We start from the raw sequence: 25661 nt of genomic DNA on the forward strand, positions 1-25661 counted from the left end.
AAGTAAACAAATGCTGTTGGAAAAGGTGCCGAGAGACTTGCTTAACACAGGGTTGCCACAACCTTCAATTTCTAAAAAACCCAGTATCTGCGAAGTACTATAAAGTGAAGCACAATAAAATGAGGTATGCCTGTATCTTTACTTCCTGCAAATGTAATCAAGTTTTAAAATAACTTAGGCGAACATCAATTTTACATAAACCTTATTAAGAGTTGGAGGAAATTGCAACTCTTTCATCTAATTGCTGAGTCTAAATCATAAATTCAAATTGTATTGTTATCTTTATTGTCATATCAAGCCAAGAAAGCCTATTACAGACTAAAATAAGTGAATGTGAATCTTCAGGGTTCACTAAGGGGATACTCTGAAAACCTATTATCACATTAGTACTTAACAGCTGTACAGAAATTATTTTCAAGTATGCTCCAAGGGTCATCTCTTTAACTGAAGAATTAGCCTTCAGAAGTCAAGTGACAAGTATTATCTACATTTTATATGCTAGGGAATGAAGGCAAAGAAAAATTTAGAATTGAGTATCCTATTCAAAATTAAAGTTAATGAAAAACAGAATCTGGCTTTATTTGAAATAAGACTCATGTGCCCTAAATCCCTTTCCATTGGGTTATATCCATTTGTCTACATTTCAACCTAGAAGCCAATCCATGTCAAAGTTACCTCTTTAGTGTCTAGTATCTTAATGTATTAGAATAGTATAAACAGACTCTTGTAGTGTTGCTCATTTCTAGTATGCCATTAAAGAAAAAGAAAAATCCTTTGTGCTTTCTGTTCATTCTTTAGAAATGAAGGTAAAACTCATTAAAACCAAAATTGTAAAGCTTTTTTTCCAAAGTAGAAACAATTTGCTTGACTTCAAATCTTTTATTCATTTGGGTATTACATTATCTAACACATAGGGTATTCTAAATTTAAAGTTTTCCTTGTGTTGTCTCCAGGAATGTCTTACAATTATTCTAAGTCTACTTTCCTGTGAAATTTGCTCTACCAAAACAATACATAACCGATTTGACTCTGATTATAGCTTAAAAATGACAAATATTTTAAATGAAAACTAAGAGTATATTTGAGTTAGGTCTCAAGATTTTTGTTTCATAGGAAGGATGCTCTTTATTATGTTGATCTATAAAATGATCCAAACTTCAGAGACAGGAAGCTGATAACTTGATTTATCTTCTTAATGGCTTTGGCTTATGAATAAATTATAATGGTTTGTTTTTCTTATAAAAATGGGATTTGTATAATGATATGAGTCCTATTTGCCACATTTGCTCTGTTTAAAAGATTTCTAATTACTAAGACATTCTTTATATTATTTATAATAAGAAGTCAAAATTTGAACTGAAAGTCATTCTTTAACCACAGTTTGCCATTAGCTGAAATTCAGGAAAGAACACAGGTCTGACCACCAAATCAATAAATCTAGCCACAGGCTGACTAAAAGCTTCCTTTAATCTTCTTCCTATTAGGTCTTCCTTTAAATTAAACCATTCCCTCTATGCATTATTTAAGTGAATGGCATAGTTATAGATAGATCACATATAATTATTCACACAAAAAATGCTCAAGGAACCTAAAAAAATCCATCAGCATATTCAGGAATTATAGTATGAATGTAGATATTGTGGCTTAAAAGCGGGGTGGGGGGAGTGTGGTTAATGTCCTGAAAAGCTTCAGAGAGAAACAGAACAGTCAAGTTTATTTCCTGATTAGTTCAGGATGATTCCCAAAGCACAGTTAAGTGTTTGGTCCAGACTAGCTATTAGCGATTAAGCAGTTCCCTTTCCTTGTCAAGGCTTTTCCCTGAGGTAATGCCTAAATTCTTAATTTTAATATTTTATCTTGTTTCTTTTAGCCTCATCCTCTCTTACCAATGAGCTCTACACATTTCCACCATGCTGAGTGCTTTCTTAACTCCAGAATTTACACTTTTCAAATACTCACAATGTCTAATGTAGAGTTACAAAATTTATATTTAGATATATTTATATATTCCCACATTGTTCCTCTCTAAACTTACTAATTTGACCTATATATTCTAATAATTACATTTTTAAAAGTTTCTGAATATTGGATGCTCTTCCAAATATGTCCTCACAAAGTAACTGAGAAAAGAAAGGGTTAACCTTTCTAAATTCCAATCTCTTTTAATGCTTTAAAAAATTTATTATTACTTTCTTTTTTCCTTCATGGTAAACAACTCCTTTCTCAAGTCTTTATATTTCTACTTTCCAGATTACTTTTCACTGTAGCAAATACCAAAGGAAAAATATGAACCATTTCCAGAGTAAATGAGTCTCTTCCCTGCTCTCATTTACTAGATCATCTACTTCAAGGCTATATATATATGGCAGTATTTTGAAAATGTTAACAGCTATTAATACCTTGAAGTTGAAAAAATAAGAAAGCCAGAGAAAATATATCACAACCAGTCTGACTATATATAAAGCTACTTAGATCTTGATTTTTATATAAACACTAATTTTTACCATTATAAAAGATAACATAATTATACTTCATTTTTCTTTATAAAATTACCCTTTAACAGAATATTTGTTAGCTTGTCATCCCTTAGGTTTGTCTGTACTGATAAAAAGTTATTTTTAAAAGAAAAATATTTAAAATAATTGTTTCACAGAAACAGAAAGTCTCTTATCAAATTCTGATAAAAAATTATAATCATGGGTAGTCTTACCATACTATTAATTTTCTTCCACCAAAGATGAATATTTAGGAAGTGTTATATTGGTAAATAAGATAAGCTCCTCAGTGATCTACAAAAGTGCCACAATAAAGATGAGGTAGTATGAGACTTCTTTTGTAAAAGGGAAATATCATCTTCAGAAGAGATACCCTGACATTGGTGTTATGATATCCTGAGCCTCATCACTGCTAAGAGAGGTGCTATTTTAGTAGCTACCTTTCACTGGAACCAAGACAATCTTGAGATCACCGAGAAAAAAAATGCTAGAAGATAACGGTACCAGATTTCCTTGTTTTAATTTTGTGATAATTGCTAAAAATTTAACACTGTTATTGAAAAATGCCATCTTTGTTAGCAGAACTGCATGAAAGGGAAATGCTTCTTCAACATAAAAGCAATAATACTTAAGAAATATCTAACTTGGAAATTTGAGTCAAATTTCTTTCAACCTAGTTAGAAGCAGCGTCCTACTAGAGCTAAACTGGCATTAAGAAATCAATTACTATGATATTAAGAATGCCAATTTACAAAGGGGTAAACAGCTCACCAGAAGAAACAACTGTCTAGGAAATTTATTATTCATGGATTCTTTTAAAAAGAGGGGATGGATAGGATATCACTCCATTTATCTTATTATATTGGGATAATGATGTTTCTAAAAATGCTTTTCTGTTCTCAGGATAATAAATTTAAAATATTAGACTGGGTGCCCAGTACTGTTCAGTATGGCATAAGTCGTGTAGCTCTCAAAATGTTTTCCTTTTTCTGAAACCACAGTAGACATGTTAATTCTGAAGATAAGGAATAATCATTTGAAACTTGAAGATCAAAAACAATATTAAGCTTTCTGAATACTAAGCTCCATATTTACTTTTCGAATCTTTATTAAAGCTCAATTTAAAATAATGAAAAACGACTTAGGTAGTCTTTGGTTACCAATGGAAATTTGTGTCTGTTTATAAACTGTGGCATCTCTCCAAATAACAGGCTCAGAGTTTCTATAAAAGGGCTAAGTAGAAGCAATAGTTCATAAATAAATACAGAAAAATAACCCGATAGCTGCTTTAGTACTTTAGTAACTACTAGTTACTAACAGTATTATCATTATTTTTAAAGCTTCCAGTGAGAAAGGAACAATACTTATGTTCTGAAGATGGTAACTCCTCCAGGTTGTGAGAAAGATCTATTTAAGGAATAACAAATGATCACGCCACATTGTAGAATAAATTCACCTCCAAAATGTTATTTGATTCTTAATGACAAGATTAATCAAATTTAGCAATCCTGCTTTATAGTTAATATTTAAAATGAAAACACATCAAGTTTGATTTTAAGCCTTTTTGTTATCTTTAACATCCCTATTAATAAATTACAAAAGTCAACTATATTAGTATGGATTATGAATTACAACACACCTAGCTTTACTGAAGAATTTTAAAGCTCTGAAAAGGGGGATGGGAAAACTATATTTTATGTGTAGGAGTGCCAATGGCATAGGCTAACAAAGGCTTACATGTAGGAAAGGACGTAGGATTATTTCTAAAGGAAAGTATGAAATACAGATTATTTAACTGTGTGTACAATGCCTACCAAATTTCAAATATCCCTGGATCATATGCAAATTACAATTAAGAAAAGAAAAAAAATTAAGTATACACTCTACATGGTAAAATCAAACACCAAACATCTGGTCACAAATATCCTTAGTGTATAACCTTAAACAATTAATCCCTAGTGTGTAACCTTGAACAATTAGCGTAGCATAAGAAAAATAAACTGATCTGGAAGCAAAATTTAGGGCAGAGGTTTATTCTGGACTCTAACTACCCTAGTAGAAAAATTCAAAATGGCATATAAGAAAAATAAAATACCAAATTCCCATGTTCCTACTCTTTACCTAGCATTGTTCTGGTGCATCAATCCTGAGTACTCTAACTTTAGATTTATAGTGATATTCCTTCAGATATAATTTCATAGTAGAAGGAATTGGAAGGGCATCAATGCCATCATACGTTGTACAGTTACAAATAACTGTTCTGCATATATGCTGCAGGGAAAAGGGGAAAGTCCGAATTAAAGGAGTGGATAAAAGTGGTTCAAAGAACATACAGGCACTTGGGTCCTTATAATGTTCTAGGAGCCCAGTAATGTCAGGAGAATGGAAGACACAAGGATCATGTGCATCAAAGCTAAAGTTGTGATTCCACTGTTCAATTCTAGCATGAAGAGAACGACTATAGCGTCTAAAACTAACAGAGAACAAATAGTCTTCCTGTGCTGAGTCTCGAAGTAGAAAGGTACCCTCTGGTTTTCCTTCTAGTAGAGCTTCAGCTGCATATTTATCCATAACTCCCCAGTAACATGGATTGTTATTGATCTGAAGGAGGTCTGGTACGAGACAGTGGACGTAATCAATCTGGGTGTGGTACTTAGGAGGTGTCTCCAACTGCAGGATTTCTTCATCCATTTCCCATTTGGGTTTGTTTCTTTTCCTGGAACTTGTGCAAAGTGTTATAATTTCATCATCTGAATCCATATCACTATCTTCTATACTGTTATTTGAAACCAGGTTCATCACAGAGCCAGACATAGGACCACCTCTACAAGAAGCGTTGTTGGTGGTTATGACACAGGGCTGAACAGTGGGATGTGAGAAACAGTTCATCTCTTCTTCGATGTTTCTTCTTTGTCTTAGCTGACCATCCCTCAGTTCACTCTGAGACAAGTCTGTGCTTACCAATTCATCTGATTTGGGATTTATAGGAGCAGTGTGTCGTTTAATAAAATGCCACCTAAAGGCTAAATCTGATCGAGGTGGGAAAGGACACTTATCTAACATGAGTTCGCTGATATGAATTTTTCTTTTAGATGGAAGCCCTGAAGAGTGCCGACTACTACAATTCTTTATTGGAAAACACTGCCCCACAGCATCTTGCAGTTTCTGTTTAAGAGACCGACCTAAAAATCTATGCCCACAGGAATGATCTAAATCCAATTCGATGGATGAACAGCTGTGCTTTCTTTCTTGGCTCCTTAAAGGAACTTCAGTTTTTTCTACAGCATTCACTGTTTCAGCATCTGAACAATTTTCACTTTTTTTTGACCAAGATAACTTCTTTCCACTCCACACATAACCATCCTTTCTGTCAGCACTTCTACTCCGACTAGTTTTGGGCCTTACATCTAAATTTTTATTATTATTTTCATTATTTTCTGCCATTTTAACAATGAGCCGCAAATTCCAGTGTTATAAATACTGTTTTTTCAGTTTTTCTGGCAGGAAGTTTCTTCTGGGTACTTTCTGGATGTATCTAAAGGGGGAGAAAAATCATTAATCATTTGTCATTCACATTGTATATTTTACATATTAAGCCTCAATTAGATACAAGATTAAAAAAGCATAATTAGTATATGAAAAAGATAAGAGTACTTAAATAAACTAATAATTTCATAGTGCCATGGAGTCAAGTATCAGAGTTCCTTTCCCACAGCGAATTTTCAATGTATTATAGATTGGTAAAAGCCAAGCCCCCTCTCAGCCTAAATATATGCTCAAAATGTGAATCGTTTCTAGTCTTGAGGTACATCTTGTGGCAGTCTCTTCTGCCCTTATTTTTAAAAATTTCATAGCAGCCCAGTAAATCCATTGTAAGAGACAGTGAAAAATCTATCAGTTGGTGTTTGAGGAGCACCGCCCTACAGTTTCCCCACTTCTCTCTCCTTGTTTTTACTCCTACTGATTGAAAATATTAAGTTTTAAGTTATAAAAGCTATTAAGAATTTATTAAACAAATAATCGCCACTGAAGAGTACAAACGCCATGCAAGCATTCCCAACACAGTTTTGTCAACTCATTTCAGTAACTGGCCAACTTTACTATCAGTCTAGGCAGTTTTCAGAAAATATAGAATTAGATAAAAATTTGGTATTACACACATACACACATTTTCCTGTATTGATAATTATGAAAAGCAAGCAGATAAATTTCTATAGGGCAATGCCTTCCTTATGAAATTGACTAGATATACTAAAATTTACAATGTAAGGTATTGAGAGTTATTAAGAGTAATAGTAATGATTGGTTGTAGATGGAATTTAGTTAACTACTCTTAGGTGGAAAAAGATTTAAGTCCAAAATTGGGGAAGGGGTCTATAATTTCAAATATTTTGAAATTAAAATTGAATGTTGTGACTAAGAACATCAATCGCACTAAACATGCTGATTACACGTTTCTGATTATGTTTGAGGAACATTAACAATCCCAACAGTTAAGTAAATGTTTAGAGCCACTTGAATCTATTTTAAAAACAGTAATGTTTGAAACAAGCATCTGCAGTGGCAAATATGATTGTCACGTGTTTAAAAGTGTGAACTAAACACACAGACTTGCTATATATAAAGTACTCCATTTCTTTCACTGAAAAACATCTAGTGATTACAGTTATTATTTTGATTTAGTGAACTCACTGGTATATAATTATTTAAAATCAATAGGAAAAATATTTTTAAATTTAATTTTGAAAGAAGCATCATTATTGAGTACACCAAAATTATACTCAACAGTATGCTTTGGTTGTTCATTGACTAAATTCCATTGAACAAAAATAAGCAGAAGCAACAAAGTAGGTAGAAGAAAATGAAGTCAGTGATTAGAAGAGACACTTACTTGTTATTGTCTAAGGTAAAAATATAATAAAGGAGCCCCAAGCAGATATTTTTTGTTACTACTGCGTAATTTCAATATTTTTAATACAGCTTGATAATGTGAAAAACATTATCATGTAAGGTTTGAAATGCCTGGTGCTTTTACTTACTAAAAAAGTATCAAAATAGCAGGTTTTTGTTTTTATTTTTTAAGCTATATAACCTAAAATTGGTCATATACTCCACTGGGGTGAGCTCCCTCATCTTGCCTCCTTTGCTACCTTGGTATTGTCATTTATTCCTTCATTTCTGTGTTGTAGTTAAGCTCTCTATCTCTATTCTTGAGAACATTTCCTACCTTTACTAGGGCCTACTTCAATTTTTCCCTCTCAGTTTTTCTCTGCCTTCGAACACAACCAAGTCTCTTACAAAATCTTTTAGTGATTCTAACGCTTCCTTTAGTAATAACTGCTGCTTTCCATTATTACATTTCTTAATGAGTAGTGTAACGTGATTTCCCCTCAAAATGAAAACAGCTTTCTGTTTTTTAATGATTATGAAAGAAATAATTATCCAGTTTGAAAATGGTTGAGTGAAAATCTTTTTGCTCCATCCTCTCAGTCCAAACCAAGAAAAAGTGAGAAATAAAAACACCAACCTCATCTTCAATGAAACTGACAGGTTTCTATAACCTGAGTCATAAAACATCAGGACAGAACATGAATGGAGGAGCAATAACTGACCCAGCAGTGGAGAGGTGGGTGATGCAGGCACAGAGGCAACATGGCTGTGCGACAGCAGGGACATCCAAGACCCAGAGGCACCAAACGCTACAGAAAGTGTGGCTGGAGAACAGGGTGGAAAATGGGGAGGTGGGTTGAAAATCTGCATAAGAGCAGTTAGATCCCTCCAGTTCTTAATCTCCAGATGACACATTTATTATTTGGAGAAACTGAACCAGTGAGGCTCAGGACTTTGGATACTAGACATAGAAAGTTAGAGGGGAGGCTTGGGACTAAAATCAGAATGAAAGTTCCCTGCTCCCTTCTTCCATCCAGCTCCCAGTCTTATACCTCCTAATAGGAGACTGGAAGGTACTTTGCTGGAGAAATATAGTGGTCAAAGAGAAAAGACCTATAGATGCTGCTTCTCTCTGGGAATCCTCCAATAAAAAGCTGGAAGGCAAGCCAACCACGCAGAAGCTCACCAGTCTACAACCCCACCTGCTCACATACAGCTTTCAGGCAGCACTGCTGTGCTTCATTCACTCTACAATATGAATGAAGACTTAGAGGTTATCAGAGCTTTGAAGAAAGCTTCTAACATAAGCAACAGACTAAAACATATGGAACTTGGAGAAAACAGTAACCCTGAAAAGAACAAAAAATAAAACTGATTTTTTCCAAGTTAAAAGATATTACACCTGAATGAGTAAGAGGTGGTGTGGGCAATCACAGAATAAGAAAGTTATGGAAACTAAAAACACAATTGCTGAAATAAAATATTCAGTAGGAAAGTCAGAGATGAGTTGACATAACAGGAACTAGGAAAAAATGGTTACTAAACAGAAACGGTTAAGAAAATTAGAGGATCAATACAGACATTTCACAGAAAATAACAACAAAATGGAGGGGAGAAATGATCAAAGAAACTATATTAGAATATTTCCCAGAATGGAAAGACATAAGCTTCTATATTGAAAGAGCCCCCTGAGTGCGCCCAGCACAATGTGGGGGTAAAAATACACATCAAGTTACATTAATCTAAAATTCTAGAACTCCAGAGATGAGGAGGAAATACTAAAGACTCCCTACTTTATGGGTATGCTGTGTACTGTATTGCATACTTAAAAATTTAAGAGAGTATATCTCATGTTGTGTTTTTACCACAACAAAATAAAAGTAAGTAAAGTAACCAAACCAAAAATATAAAATAAAAAGTTAAATCTTCATGAAGGAAAAAAGTCACAATCAAAGGACTGTAAATAAAATGGCATTTGGTTTCTTAACAGTAACATTGGAAGCTAGAGGCTAGTTTCTAACCTTGAAGGGATAACCAGGCAAACTATGAAATATGAGGACAAATTTTCAGATGGGCAAAGTATCAACAATTTTACCTCATATTGATGACGGCTCTTCTAAAATTAGGGTATAAATCCAAAACAAAGGACGCAACACAGGAAACAAGACATTTAACACAGGAGAGAGGAAATGTGAATTCCTGGGCTGATGAAGAAGGGAAGTTTCTGAACAACAAGGTACCTGGAACTGCTAGAGAGCAACTCGTCCCTATAACCACACAAGACACAAAGTTCCAAGGTAGATCTTGAAGAAAAAAATAGAACTGACTTTTAGACAATTCAATTGAGAAGGCAAGAAGGTAATGGAAAAGGAATTGTGTAATTATTGATGACAGAAAAATTCAAACATTATAGAAGACAGAAAATAGAATTGTAAAACACTGGCAAAATATTTAAATAAGTTGTTGAACTTTTAAGACAAACTATGGATTTTTCTTTTACAAAATGACAAGTGTTCTAAACTTGATTAACTTTACTGAGATAACAAGTGGCTCTCACAAGCTACTTAGCAGATACATTAAGAAAGAAACACAAAACAAAACACAACTGGTAACTTCATGGTATAGCTAACATCTTAACAATTACTAAAAAAGTAACTGCTTAGGGCCGGCCGAGTGGTGCACTGGTTAAGAGCTGGCTTGGGGCGCCAGAGGACCAGGGTTCGGATCCCACATGAGGGCGAGTGATGCTGCCCTCTACAGCTAAGATGCTGAACAACAGCTCAACCTGGAGCTGGGCTGGGCTGCAGTGAGTTTCTGGCGAAGGGAAGAGGTACGCTGCAGCCCCTGCTGCAGCCCCTGCTGCAGTGGGTTGCCATGGGCAACTGTCCAGAAGCCGGCGACTGATCTGCCTCCTCATTCATATGTCTCATTGCGTGGGCCTAAACATTCTATGTGAGGATGGGGAGAGGACAGTCTCTTGGAGTTTTAATTGAAGCTGTGCTACCTGAGATAGAGTCTCTTGGAATCCTATGAGGCTTCCAGAATAAGTCCCAGAAATCTCCTGAGCTAAAACTGACCCTCCTCAAGTGAGTTTCACCAAAGACATTTTCCTGAGTCCTTCTTGATCCAAATTCTTCCCTTTTTTAAAGTTTCTAGTAAATAAGAAAGTACAGGTTCTGTTTGGCCTGGAATTTAGAGCTCTTTGATTAATATTTACCTTTGATTCGTGATATGAAGGCTATTTGAAGACTCCTGAATATGAGCAGATGATGTAATGACATCCCCAACTGGTGATTAGCAGGTACCATGTTATTAGCATTATAAAAATAGGGCTATTTGTGAGAATTCAGTTCTCACTTTTGCCCATACTCATTTAACAATGAAAAAAATGCATTATTTCTGTTAGAAAAAAATACTGCATGCTTCTAAACTGTGTATTTTGACAAGATAACATTGCATTTACACTTTCCTTACTGATTGCATGGATAAAATGAAATTTATATATTAGGCAATTTTGATTATTCTGAAAAGCAGTCATAATGAAACATTTAAGGTTGTTAGTTTCAAAAAACAAATTTTCGTAAGAAGTCTGCCTTAGTCAGGTTTTTAATTTTACCCATGCCAGGAGGAAATTATGTTTCTTGAATAAGAAAGCGAACATTTTCCCCCAGCAAATTGGCATGAGAAAAATCAGTAAGGGCTTAGAATTTGGAAAAGAAAATCAAGTGTCAACTATAGATATGATTGGTCCTTCCCTCCATCTGGTGATAGCATTGGTGTAAAGAAATTGTTGAACTGGATAATTTAATTGAAAAGCAGAGGGTGCTGTCTTTCCCACTGACTAGGGTCTATTTCAAGTTCTCATTACCATAGGCACAAAATGGATTGAAGAAAGTAAATAGGTCAAAGAACCTCATAGTGCAATTAAGTTCTCGTGTGTAGGGCAATAACTTTAGCGCATGTCTTCCACACTTCTAAAATTATCCCAGTGAACCAATAGCAACTTTTAATGAGACACAAGCAAGGATGGTGCCAACTTGGGCCAGTGAAGTAACATCCTCCACAACTAGACTGAAGAACAAAAGGACAGCAACTTGTCTGTTCCCCTTCCCCCAATTACCCAACAAAAATCTTAAAAAAAAAGTAACTGCTTAAAAAACCTTATGCTATGGAGAGATCTTTTTTAAAAAAGATATTCATAATTTCCTTTACTATTACATAATTTTGTTATAAAAGAGGATAAACATCATGTATATAAATCTCACATCTCTACATTTAAATACACGGAAGAAGAATTTTCTAATCTCTTCCAAAAGTTTCATTAAACAAAAATTCTTAAAAAAAAAAATTCAATCACATTGCTCTAAATAAAAATAACATTATTAATTTTTAGTGAGAACAAACTATTTTTTATTGCTATGTGTTAAAGAGGAGTTCAAAAAAAGTGCACTGCTGTCTTGCCTAGACATGTAAAACCTGAACATAAAAAAATTGTAGGGTTCTGAATCTGAACGAATCTTTCCAAACAGCCGATCATTAATTCTTTTTTTCCTTCTTAAATTGAGTGTAACTGACACATATTATTAGTTTCAGGTATTCTTGGAATTTTATACCAACATTGTATAAATGAGGTAGGAGAGGTAATACAAAATGATAAAATGGCTTTACTACCATTTTTATGTAGTATGGAAATCAAAGATGAAACATTGCAAGGTGCTGCTGACACATCAAAAATCTCTCTTGTAGCTGCAAAGAAGCTTTTCTTTTTATAAGAGAGTGGAAGAATCACTTGGGAGAAGGTTGCTTTGGCTCTTGATTCAATAATTAATTTTTTACGAAGGCAGTTAAGTGACATTGCTCTGTAGAGTACAGTGACATCTTTGAAAAAATATTAGTTCTTAATGAGCCAGAGGCATATGTTTAAAAAGCAAGTTTATATAAAAGCCTTTTTCAAAAGAGCAAGCTCTTAGATTCCACAGCCATTTGGTCCCTGGTTCTACCACCAATCGCAATGACAATGATAATAGAATGAATACCCAACATGGCCATTGTACACTAACAAAAGATTTAAATAACATTTAGTTAGTTCTATTGAATAAGGCCTGGAAGGTGATTTTAAATCAAGATCTCAATAAAACTGTTATTATATTCATTAGTTATTCATTGAACTACACCTACAATGGTAATGTACATCTAGGACCAAAATTCATGTAAATACTAAGTTAAAATAAATTTGATCCTATAAAGATTACTTTACTATACTACATAAAGAATTCATGAATAAATAATTATTCTGGTAGTAATGCAGCCCTGGTATTTCCTTACCAAATCCATGATTCCAAAGTTTACCTGTCATCATGTGCCCCCAAACTTGCTGGAAGCATTCTGATCATAGTCTGTGGTATTTTAATTGGATTCTGTGGGTCATAGTTGTTGATATTTGATCATAGTCTGATAGTTGAGTTGGGTTCTGTGGAAACATTTAGGCTCCACAAATAGAATATTCTGGGTAGTAGACAACAGATGAACTCCTTGGAATGTTAAAGAAAAAAATATGTGGGGGTTAGAGGCATCAACCCCCCCCCGCCAAGCTCTTGAAAATTTGTGTATATAACTTTTGACTCCCCTGAAACTTTATTAATAGCCTATGGATAACATACAATTAATACATATTTTGTATGTTCTATGTATTATATACTGTACTCTTATAACGAAGTAAGCTAGAGAAAAGAAAATGTTAAGAAAATCGTAAGGAAAATACATTTATAGTACTGTGCTATACTTATTGATACTGTTAATTTTATGTCATCTGTTTACAAGATGAATTGTCTGTCAGTACCTGTATCTCATATTACATAAAACACTGTAGATGTTATATTATATTACATAATATATGTATATTACTAACACTAGAAAGATAATGTGCAAAAGTAATTCATACTGATTTTCAGGTATAACAATTCATGCATTGATATAACAGAGAAGCAGCAATATGGTAGTATCATGTAACTGGTATGATTGTGTCACAATAGCCTAGCCTATACACAGATGAATTGTTATAAAATTTTTATGGCATACACTATTACAGTCATATTCATAATGCTGTATTGGAAACAGTATTATACTTTTTTAAAAACCACCTACCTGTGATAATAGGCTGATAAGCAGTTTCTCCAATTATGATAGAAAGAGGCATGCTGCATGGTAATGTAATTCTTTGAAAGCAAAGTTATAAAACAGTAAGAAAACGAACACGTTATTAATTTTATATTATCACTTACCTATGCCTATGTAAGGATAGGCTATCCACTTCACAATACAACTTTTGTACATGATGTTCTACATGATGAATAATCAGGCGATGATGATGATGACGACAAAAAAACATCTCATACAGTTCTTGATGTAGTTATTAGATTTTCACATGAAGACACACACAACAGATAGGTTTACTAACTGTACAGCATGATGATTTACTGTTCATTAAGTGAAAGTGGATCATCATAAAGGTCTTCATCCTTGTCATTTTCATGTTGAGTAGGCAGAGGAAGTCGAGGGGTCAGTCTTGCTGTCCCAGGAGAGGCAGCAGAAGTGGAGATGGTGGAAGGGGAGGCAAGAGAGGTAGGCGCATCTGGTGTAACTTTATGAAAATACATTGCAATTTAAGTCTGATTTTTTTGCTTTTTCATTTCTCTAAAAATGTTTCTAGAAGATGTCATTCCTTCTTCCACCGTTTATTTTAGTTTCAGTGCCGTATCATATTCAGTCCATCTTGTAAAATAAATCAAAAGCCACCTTGAATAACTGGTACCCTTCTGCCAGATTGTATAATGTCATTTTCTTTTCTAGCTCTGCTTCTTCTCTGTCTTCTTCCTCATCCTCTGGCACTGGTTTGGAAGCACTCATCTCCATCAAGTCATCTTCTGTTAATTCCTCTGGTGTGGTGTCTATTAGCTCTGCATTAAAAACCTGTTCGGGCAGCTATCCTTTCTCAATGACTTTCTTAATCGTGTCTGGGAACTTGTCTGCTGCCTCTTGGTCGGCAGAAGCTGTTTTTCCTGTTATCTTGATATTTTTTAAGCCAAACCTCTTTCTAAACTTATCAAACCATCCTTTGCTAGCATAAAATTCTCTAGCTTTAAGTTGTCATATAATGACTTAGCTTTTTCTCGAATCATATTAGCGTCTAAAGATATGCTTTTCTTATAGAAATCCTGCACCTACATAGAAGCTGCATTTTCAATATGAGAGAATAAGGTACCTCGCAAAAAGTGCGAGGTTTTTGCACCCATTGGCATAGCAGCGGTGACAGCTTCATGAATTTCCTTTTCTTTTTTCACAATGATCCTTACACAGGATTCATTTATCTTCAAATGGCGGGCAACCACAGCTGCAGACCTCAATCTACAGTACATATCAAGCAATTTAACTTTTTCTTGTAATGTCATGATTTTTCTCTGCTGCTTGGGAGCACTTCCAGGATCACAAGAGGCGCTTCGTATGGGTCCCATGGTGCTAGTCAAGGTTTATGGTATTGCACTAAATATGATGAAATATATGCAAGAGCCAGTCACTTTTTACTGGAGAGACGAACTACTCACGTAGAAATTAGCGTCACATGGTGTTTTAAGCAGATACTCAAAACACTTGAGTTTACTGCAATAGGAAGTGGCTACAGAATTATTACAGTAGTATACTATGTACGAGTTAATTTTATGCAGTTGCAACTTAATACTGCATCTTTATGTTTGTACATTTCTCTCCACTGTGAATGATATCATGTATGGTCTGTAAGTTTTGATAAATTTTAACTTTTATAATAGATTTGTATATATTTTTATGGTAGAAATGGTCCAAATAGATTAATATCTATATATTGGGTTGTCAGGAAAGTCATGACTCATTTTTGCATTGAAAAACATAAGAAAAATACATCATGACTTTCCCGACGACCCAATATGTTTTATACATTGATGACATCCCTAACTTTTTCTTCATTTTTCAACATTTTTAGGCTATGCTGTTCATCTGTGAGCTTTTTCAAATTGTCACAAATCTCAAAAAAATTTTCCAGCATATATATTGAAAAAAATCCACGAATAAGTGGAACTGTGCAGTTCAAACCCGTGTTGCTCAAGGGTCAACTGTATTTCTTTTTTTCATGCTACCAAGCCAGGGCTCATGGTATTAACTATATTAAAAAAAAAATCATTAACATTACTTCTTTCTTTCCACTTTCTCCACTTACTTTCCTAATAATAGTTTGCTAATGCCAGTGTTCCCCAATCTAGTCTTGTGGACACTAGTTCTAAAAGATGTTAATACATGTTCTAGAGAAATAGGAGTTTCCTTGTCAAACAAGTTTGGGAAATGCTTCCGCTCTGAAAGATTACAATGCATACTTAGCAAAATGTTCCAAAAGGTATTTCAGTTAAGAAACCTGCTTAAGCCATAGTTTCCGGTATTTAACTTGACACAAATCCTTTTTGTTGAACAAATTTTGGGGAAACATTTAACTTGGGCTAATATTAAAATGAGTGTACATTTCCTGAGTATGCTAGCAAAGGAGAAATGTCCAGTAACCTGTAACTGAAGGAAGTTAATCTAGAATGAAGAGAGAGCAGAATACTAAGAGCAGGTAGCATATGGACTTCTAAAAGTGGAAGGACCTTAACAGAATCTTAGAAATCAGAATATTTAAGATATACTATTTAACACTTCAGGGAATAAACAGGATTGTACAATGTATTTTTTCCTTGTAATCTGTAATTTTTAATTATAAAAACAATATTGCTCATTATAAAATATATGGAACATTCAGAAAAGTTTAAAGAAGTGAGGAAAATTATACAGTTGACACTTGAGCAACACGTGTGAACTGCGCAGGTCCATTTATATGTGGATTTTTTTCCAATAAATACGACACTACTGTAAATGTATTTTCTCTTCCTCATGATTTTCTTAATAACATTTTCTGTCTTGTAGCTTACTTTATTGTACGTATATAGTATAAAATACATATAACATACAAAATATTAATAGATTATGTTATCAATAGGCATTACGGTCAACATTAGGTTATTAGTAGTTAAGTTTTTGGGGAGTCAAAGTTATATGTGGATTTTCGACTGTGCGGGGGAGGGGAAGATTGTGCTCCTAACCCCCAAGTTGTTCAAGGGTCAACTGTAATTAAATTAGGCAATCGATTTAGACATTTTGGCTTTTTCTTTGCAGGCTTTTTTTCCCTTGTAAGAGCAATTTAATCTAAAGAGAAAATTTTAACATTTTAGAAATCCATAAAAAACGACAATCTACAGTTTTCACTACCATATTTAAAAATAAAACATGGTACAGGTGAAAGAGTATGAACTGCTAAATCATCAAACATGGGCTACAATTAAGTCTTTGTCACTTACTAGTCCCCTGATTTAAAAAAATCTCATTTAACTTCAGTATTCCCATTGTGAAATCTGGGTAATGCCAGCTGCCTCATGTTACTATGGACAGGATTAAAATGTCTGAAAACAGTATACACTGTGCTTAATGAAAATACATATTAGATAGCTGCCTACTCATAACTTTTCATGTATTGTAGAAGCTAATTTCTAAAAATGAGAGGTGGGAAAGTGGCAAAATTAAAATTAAAAAGGGAAGAGATGAAACAAAGGTTACATACAAGGCTAGAAAATCTGCACAAAAACATGCTTCAAAAAACTGAGGCTAAAGAGGCTTCAGCATTTCTGAAATATCATAAAGCACTTCATATTACTCTTGATAATAAATGTGCTCTTTTAAAAAAAGTTTTAAATTCTTTAAAAATATTACAGGCATAGATAACTAAACTTTAATTATAAAATATTTGTAGTTTTGCATGCTAACTTAGTAAGGAAGTAGATTTCAACAGAAAGAGTAGGCAAAAAATCTTTTAACTAATTATATTCTTTTCATTATTTTATAATAATTACATATGCTTACATTTAAGTTTGGAAACAAGTTTTACCTACAAGATAGTAATAAGGTGACTCTAGACTTAAATAAAATTGCTTTTATGTCCTGTTATATTTTACTAAATTCTAAGTTTTATGGCAATAGTTAAAATTTGGAGAGGCAGTGTAATAATACTACCTTGGATTAGAAGGTAAAAGACCTGGTTTCTATTTGCAGCTCTGACATTTGGTAGGACATTTGACCTTGGACAAATCACAATCTTTCTGAAACTCAGCTTTTCCATTGATAAAACAGTGATTATGTCTGTCTTCTGTGGTAAGGATCCAGTGTTAATGTAACAACACAAGACTCAAATACTGGCTGTTTTTAGGCAGGGGAGCTAGGTAACTGGCAATAGGATTTTCACTATATTCCCTTTTATACCTTAGGAGGTATACACATTTGCAAGTATTATTTACCCCACAAATGAATTTAAAAGGCTGGTAAGTTTCAGGACACTTTCAAAGGTAAAACATCTTCAGATTTCTAAACTGCTTTCTATGTTATTTTTCCAATACTCTGTTCTCCTGTTATTGTTACACACTCTTCCCGCCTTATCTTTCACAGGGTTAATGATTTTTGTATCAAATACATCATCTTATTGAAAAGGTATTTTAAAAATTCCTTCCATAAGGCAATACTGATATGCCTCTTGGATAAACTAAAATTATATAATATTATTATTTACATAGATAATACCACTATCAGCAAAATGGTAATATGTTCATTCATTCAATAGAATGAGAACAGTTCTCTCATTCTATTGCTCTTCTGTTGTGACCAACAATATCTGTGAGCCTAAGGGTACTACTATAAGTGGTCACAACAGAGCAAAGCTAACGAAACGTCACTGTAACTGAATCTGCGACCGTGGCATCATTTTCAGTGAGTTCATTCAGCTACCCACTCCTATGAGACATGCACTATTAATAATAAATAAATCCATTTGGAAAATTTTGACAGCCACATCAGTGACAGACAACTATACTGGCTATTTTTTTTTTAAAGCTATGTGACCTTAAATAACCAGACAAATTTGCTAACATTTAAGTTATATACTTTTCATTACCACACTATGATCTTGTACATATCATCTAAATGTGTTTTCCTCAACAAGACCATGAACTAATACAGATGACATTAAAATTTGCAGGCTTTTGACTGAAAAGAAATGGAATTGTGAATACATACTAGCAAAAGCAAGACTACATCTTTTAATATTTGAAAATTTTACTGGATAATGACTTAAACCAACTCCATTTTAAATGAAACCACTAAATGCTCACCCAGAGTACCCTGTTAATAACACGAGACATTAATAATAATTAGTTTTATACATCCATGAATATCTCCTATATATTTGGCAATTCGATGGAGGCAGGTATCATCTACATTTTAGAGATGAGATGTCTGTAAAAAACGTAAAGAAGCATATTCAAGGTCACACGAGTAACTGTCAGTCAAAATTAAATCCTAGGGCTACTCAACTCTAAGGCCCAAGCTCTTTCCATACATGTGAAATTTGTAAAGGAAAACCTTCTTTAACCTATTAATCAAATGGTTTGATTTCTAATGCAGAGATAAAGGACAGAAGTGTGGACACCATTCATAATTTTAAAGTCACATGGCATTATAGATATTATAGTTAGGGCATTTTATAGCTATAACTCTTGTTCCAATTTGCAGATTTTTCTTATGCTGAAATCTGAATAGTACGACACTGAAATCTTATGATTTATTCAATATAGACGAATATTATTAGAGTTTAGCTTGAACCCTACAGTCTATCCCATGATATTTACTTGGATAAAAAATATATAAATCAGCCTATTTAAAAAAAGAATGATCTCCAAATACTATCAAGTCACTCAGAAAGAGCCGTATTAGGTTATCTTTTGCTCTACTAAAAATTAACAATATCTTGGTTATTTCCCCACAAATCCCAAGTTCTTTTTCAGCCATTCACTCTTCTTCATTCATATACCAAACTTTAGTGTCTAAGAGGCCTATGTGGGGAGCCCCAGTACTCAAAACAACCCTTTATACAATGCCAGCACGGTAAGAACAATACCGCGGTTGTTCTAACTATGCGTTTGCAATCTTTCACAGTGGCAAGATATTGAAAAACAATGGGGGAAATCTCTACAACAGAAAAACGTCTCACTAATGTCAGAAACTAGGTATCACTGAGACTAGGTGGTGGGGAACACACAGACAGACAGACAGACACATACAGACAGACACACACACACACACACACACACACACACACACACACACATTGTGAAGGTTGTCATCAGAGACCGGTCTACCAACATGGAGAACTGAAGACATAAGCAAAGCATAAACTTAATGGCCAAGACCTGAGTACAGATTGCAGGGACCGAACGAAGTATTCAACAATATATAGTTTAGTTCTAGCCCCTCTTTTTGATCCAAATACGCACTTCAGTGAACTTGAGGTGGGGTCTGAACAGGAAAATTCAAGTTACTTTCTTCTTAAGGGATATATGTCGAGTCCCAAAGATTAAGCATTAATGTACACGCCATACTTCCAAGGATCGCAAAATGAGATTAAGTTTTCCCTTCTTTTTATCTCTATAGAAATGAGATGAGGGTGCGAAGGATGCCAAGATGAAAGGCTTTAGAAGGGTCTCGTCTTCCTTCTCTCTAGAGAAGATGCCCAAAGATCTCATTCTCCAGCCCGGCCCCAAGGAGGGCTGGACCCGTTCAAGGACCTCGACATGGTTGCTTGTGAGGAGAGCCTGAAAGGTAGCTGCGGACCCACCAATTGGCAAGGCCAGGCAGCAACCACCCTTCCCCCACTCACCTCTCTAAGAGCAGTTTAACTGGGGCTGTCCGAGTAACTGCCGCCATCACCATCGCCATCAGTCTGGGTGCTAGCTGAGGTGAACAAGGAAGCCCAGGCACTCCTGCACCTCATGTAGGTCCTACAAGGTGGATGCCTTTCTGCAAGCTCCCACCCCTCGACGCTGGGTTTTCGTCTCAGACGTCGCGGTCACCGCCTCCACCGGCTCCCCAAGCACGGCCACCACTTCCGTGTGCCGCTTCCTCCCTTTCCTCCTCACTCTCCCAGCAACCGGCTTTTTTTCCCTAGCAGCCGGCGCGAAGCTGATGTCATCAGCGGGCGACCTCGGTCGGGATCTGCGCCGGCTGTTGTGGGTGGGCCGGCGCAGGCGTAGTGTGGCCAGCTCGCCTGAGCGCGGGAAGCGGTATTGCACTGCTGCTTGCTTCCTCCGTCTTCAGTCGCGGAGGGTCGGTCACTCGGGTGAGTTTTCCTCCCGCTGCTCGTGCCAAAAAGAAGCGTGTCTTCTTCCCTGTTTATCGTTTCACAGACCCTCTGTTTTTTCCGTTTGTGCCACTCGGATGGGAGGAAAAGGGGCTGTTGAGAGCGTGCTCAGGAGGAGACTAATCCCCGTTCTTACCCTTCATCCCCGGGCTTTCCTCTACTTTAAAATAATACTAGCTTTTATAAACATTTTCAGGTAGGTAAAGGAAAAGATGCCTGCCACACAGAAGCCGATGAGATATGGACATACAGAGGGACACACAGATGTCTGTTTTGATGATTCTGGGAGGTAACGTACTTGAAGAAACAAAAAACATTTCATGTGTAAATGTTAGAATATTTATTCTCATATGTCATATAAGTAGTCAGCCAAAAATGACTCATACAAATATAGAAAAATAAAGTTTAAAATGGCACATATATTTTTCTTAGATTTATTGTTTGATTCGGGCCGTCATGGTCGTTTAAGTATATCAAAAAAGTTAACCAGTGTAAAAATCTTACTTCCAGGAGAGTTGGAAAGATGTGAGCTTTCCCCCATATTTTCCCTTTGTTCACTTTCTTGCCGCATCTCACATTATTAGTTATTTTGTCAGTTCGCTAGGTTTGTCAAATTCAGTAGCCCATTGTATCTTTTTGGTATTTTGCCTTCTCTTGGCTTTTGTGATGCTATTTCCTTTGTTGCTGTTTTTAACTTTCTGATTTTTTTTTTCTATTTTCTTCATTCCTAAATGATGCTATTTACCCAGGGATATTCTGGTCCCTTTTATCTTTCTAAATTCCATTCCTATGCAGCCCTGTTCAGTTGTGTGGCTTTCACTGTCACTTCTTTATTGATGCATTCATTGAAAAATATTTGCGTGTCTATTCTGAGGGCTAGAGTTAAAATAGTGCAAACAAAGCACAATCTTTTCCTTCATTGACTTTAAGGTTTTTTTAGATTGACAGACATTGAGCACAAATTAATAAAAAAGAGTTCATTTAGAATTATACTTAGAAATATTAAGTAATATGTGCAATGATAAGCCTATATAAGGGGAAGTTTGAAGAAGCAGGGAAGACTTTTCTAAGGAAGTGTTTCATGAAATGAGATCTGAAGACTGAGCCAACATTAAGAAGTATAAAGAGATAGGTGGTGGTAGCGATTGGGTGTTTGTATCGGCATTCAAGAAAGAGGGAGTACCATGTGCAAAGGCCCAGTGGGAGTAGGGAATATGGTATGCTCAAAAAATTGAAAGAAAGCTGGCGGTGCTAAAATGTGCAGAGTGATGCAGAAGTTGACAGGAGATGGATCTGTGAAGGTAGCAGTGGGCATCCTATCCAAGACCTTTTGGGCTTCATTAACTATAATAAAAGCAGTAGGAAAGTATTAAAGATTTGAAGCAGAGTGGAGATATGATCAGTCTCTTGTTTTTGAGACGATGTATACGGAGGATGAATTGGAAAAGAAGCAGGAGTGGATGCAGAGAGACTATTAGAAGGTATCTTTTAGTCTGGTTGAGTGTGATGGAAGCTTGGACTAGAGTAGATGTGAGTATGGAGAAAAGAGGATACATTCAAGAAATAGTTAAAAGGTAAAAATCAACAGGATGGATCAGATATTGAGGATGAAGGAAAGGGAGGTGCCCAGGATAACAACTATGATTCTGGATGTTACATTTGGGGAAATGATGGTGTCATTTGCATATATTCAAAACACTTGGAGAGGAACATATTTCAGAGGTAGAACATGCGTGGAAATAATGAGTTTGCATTTGGACATTGTTTTATGTAGGATTTTTTTGAGTATCCAACTAGAGATGTATACAGCTGGATAAATGGATCTAAAGCATAGAGAAGAAATGTGAATTAGAGATAGAAATCTACATCTTTAGTTGATGCCTCCTAGAATTGAGGATTAAGGTCCTGACTGGAAATCTAAATTTGGGAATTGTCCATGTAGAGATGATATTTAATGCTATGAAGTTGGATGAAATCACCTAGGGAGAGAATGAATGTAGTTAAGAAAAAAAGTTCAAGGGTTCAGCCATGGGACAATCCAAAATATTTACAGATCAAGTTAGAGAAGGAGGGTCCAATTAAGGAGACTAAGAAGGGGTGCTAAAAAGGTAGCAAACCAAAATATAAGAATGTCGAGGAACCAAAGTAAGCATTTTGAGGAGGAAATAATAAACTATGTCAAATGCTGCTGGTAGGTCAAGTTGAGGACTGAGAATTCACCATCAGTTTTAGTGATATGGAGACCATAGGTAATCTTGAGCTTTTAATGAAGTGGTAAGAATGAAAACTTTGTTGCTACAGAACCAAGAAAATGGAAAGGGAGAAATTGGAATTAGTGAGTATGACACTCAAAGAATGAGGGTAGTTGGATAGGAATGTGGGATCAGGAAAGATTTTGTTTTAAGGTGAGAGAGATTACAGCATGTATATTAGTGGAAATGACCTAATAGTGAGGGATAAGTTGATGTTACATAAGTAGATAAGTAGAAAGAGGGAGACTTGCTGGAGTGGTGTCCTTGAGTAGATGGGAGGCGCTCGTATATAGTACAAAGAGGTACAGACTTGCCAATGATAGGAGCATGGTCAAATTCCTAAGTGGAGGGAAGGAGCACCTAGAAGGGTTGCGGAGAACATATGGACAATTTCTATAGATTGCTTCTGTTTTCTCAGTGAAATAGGTAGTAAAGTCATTAGTTGAAACTGGGGAGGAAGTGGAGGTTTGAAGAAAGAGGAGTAAATATGAGATAGATGGTTATAAGAGAGGGAAAACTGAATGAACTAGGGAATATAGTTGGGTTTCTGGGCAGCACTAAAGGCCTGCTTTAGGTTAGTGATCTTGAATTTAAAGTAAGACATACAACCCGGTTATATGTTTTTTTCCAGCCATATTTAGCTCTGCAAGTGCAAACTTACCAATAGGCGGAGAGTTGGATTTAACCAGGGTTGGGGTTTTGCCTGGTAGGTATGACAAAGTGAAAGGGGGCCAGGGTGTTTGAAGGTAATGCAGAGAAGTAATTTTAATGACAGACTATGAAATGTAAGCCAGATTAGGAGGGATGTGAGAACTTGAAGAGAGAGATGGTGAAAGGTAGTTTCATTAGATTGTAGATCCTAATAGAATTAAAACTTTGGAGTTAGGGTATTAAGAGTATAAGGTGAAAAGATAAGTGATTAGGATGATTGAAGTTCAGATCATGAAGCAGTTGCAATATTGGTAAAAACAAAATCTAGGCTATGACCATGGGACCCTGAGATGGGATAGAGGATGAGATTGAGCATTAGAAGGTTTCATCAGCATTGATATTGAAAACACTAAGAATTATGATAGGAATAGTGTTGTTAGAGAACAACAACGAGCCTTGTGCCAAAAATCCTTAGGGAAAAGGGAAGATTTCTCTTTAAGAATCTGTAGGTGGTGTGATGGCAGTTTCAAACTTTTCTTGTTTTAAAAGGGTGTGGCAATAAAATGGAAGTGGTGGTACTGATTGAAGTAAGGAAGGCCCACTTCTAGGCCCTGGAGGGATGTGGAAAAGAAACCAGCCACCACTTAAGAGGGCTGAGGAGGAAGCAGTGTCCTCAGAGGAATGTTCAGAAAAAAAAGCTGAGGATATAGAGATTTTGCTGGTGCCTGAGCATGAATCTCCTGAGGCCCAGTGGAAAGAGTAGGGAGGTGTGGTCTGCTAAAGGAAGGAACATTGCTCTGTGAGGATGAAGAATCCAGATGTGAGAAATGCCTATGGAATTATTGGCTTTTTGTAGTTATGTCCTAAAGAGGATAAAGGAATTGATAGAATTAGTCCTTGTGCTCAGAAACTCACAGTAGATTTCTTAATTTATCATCTAAACCCGTACACCTTTGAGAATGGAGAGAAGGATTTTGAGAGAATTACAATTAAAATTACAGTTTTTAAGTTTTCTATTGATTGGCAAATTAGTCTGTTTTGGTAGATATATAACATATTCCTATTGAAAAAATTATTTCAAAACAGTTTTTCCTAAAAAAACATTTGTGACATAAACATTAAAATTTTTTTCTTTACATTGATTATCTAAACATTAAACACATAATCTAAACACTAACATAAGCAGAATTTTATAGTACATATTCATGCACTTTAATCAGTTTTTTTAGCATGTCTCTAAAATGGTATTGCTGATATTTTTCTGAAAAAGTATATCTTTTTCAATGTAATCTTATTTTTCTTATAAAATTGGCTACAGTCTTCAGAGTTGCATTTTATGGTTAATAAATTTAAAGTGAGACTTAGTTGATTCTTTTCTTTAGATCACAATATTTTTCAGTAAGAAAATACCCTCTTTAGGTTCTCACCTAGTAAGCTCAGAGCAATTTCTACTAAATGGAAGAGTCTCAATTTTTAAAAATTTATGTTAATTGAAATATAACTATTTCAGCTTCATTATATTTATAGGTTCTGTCTTTTTACCTGCATTCAGACTCCTCTTTTTCAATAAGGAAGTCTTCAATATTTTTAAAGACGGAATTCACCAAGTAAGTTGTCTCTATGATTCCTTTGACTATTACACAAATTTTAAGCCTACTCTTTCATTTTATTCTTTTTTTTTTTTAGCTGAGCCATCCTGCTACCTGTTGGCAGCTCAGCGGCTGCTCGGCTCGGGCTGGACTCGAACCGCTGTTGCTCAGAATTGAAACTCTTGAGCGAGCTCTTAACCAACTGAGCCACTCGGCCGGCCCTTCTTTCATTTTATTCTTGCACAGAACATAAATTTGTACAATTAAAAAGAAGAATTCCAGGGCCGGCCGTGTGGCTCAGTTGGTTAAGAGCTCACTCAAGAGTTTCAGTTCTGAGCAACAGCGGTTCGAGTCCAGCCCGAGCCGAGCAGCCGCTGAGCTGCCAACAGATAGCAGGATGGCTCAGCTATAAAAGAAAAAAAAAATTATCTGCATTGCTGGGAAATGATAAAGCCTGCAGTGCAGTTCACATTCTCCAGAAGTGCCA

General features: G+C 35.4%; 2 protein-coding genes across 3 annotated transcripts in view; one reads left to right on the plus strand and one right to left on the minus strand.

Moving 5' to 3' along the window:
- Positions 1-3937: 3937 nt before the first annotated feature.
- Positions 3938-20477, minus strand: SOCS4 (suppressor of cytokine signaling 4). 2 transcript variants are annotated; one of them, XM_019645218.1, is made up of 3 exons: positions 20203-20477; positions 12735-12916; positions 3938-6030 (listed from the first exon to the last, which is right to left on the minus strand). In XM_019645218.1, the coding sequence occupies exon 3, from the start codon at positions 5937-5939 to the stop codon at positions 4617-4619; it is 1323 nt and encodes a 440-aa protein (XP_019500763.1). In that variant the 5' UTR covers positions 5940-6030; positions 12735-12916; positions 20203-20477; the 3' UTR covers positions 3938-4616. The 2 variants fall into 2 exon arrangements, with proteins under 2 accessions (XP_019500763.1, XP_019500756.1); XM_019645211.1 differs by lacking the exon at positions 12735-12916.
- Positions 20478-20577: 100 nt separating this feature from the next.
- Positions 20578-25661, plus strand: part of WDHD1 (WD repeat and HMG-box DNA binding protein 1) — a 52504-nt gene continuing 47420 nt past the window's right edge. The window contains exons 1-3 of the mRNA XM_019646109.1: positions 20578-20661; positions 20879-20971; positions 25138-25192. Of these exons, the coding sequence (XP_019501654.1) occupies positions 20895-20971; positions 25138-25192 (132 nt within the window). The 5' untranslated portion in view covers positions 20578-20661; positions 20879-20894. The remainder of the gene's footprint in view (positions 20662-20878; positions 20972-25137; positions 25193-25661) is intronic.

This window comes from Hipposideros armiger, unplaced genomic scaffold (genome assembly GCF_001890085.2).
Source record: "Hipposideros armiger isolate ML-2016 unplaced genomic scaffold, ASM189008v1 scaffold_5, whole genome shotgun sequence".
Lineage (NCBI taxonomy): Eukaryota > Metazoa > Chordata > Mammalia > Chiroptera > Hipposideridae > Hipposideros > Hipposideros armiger.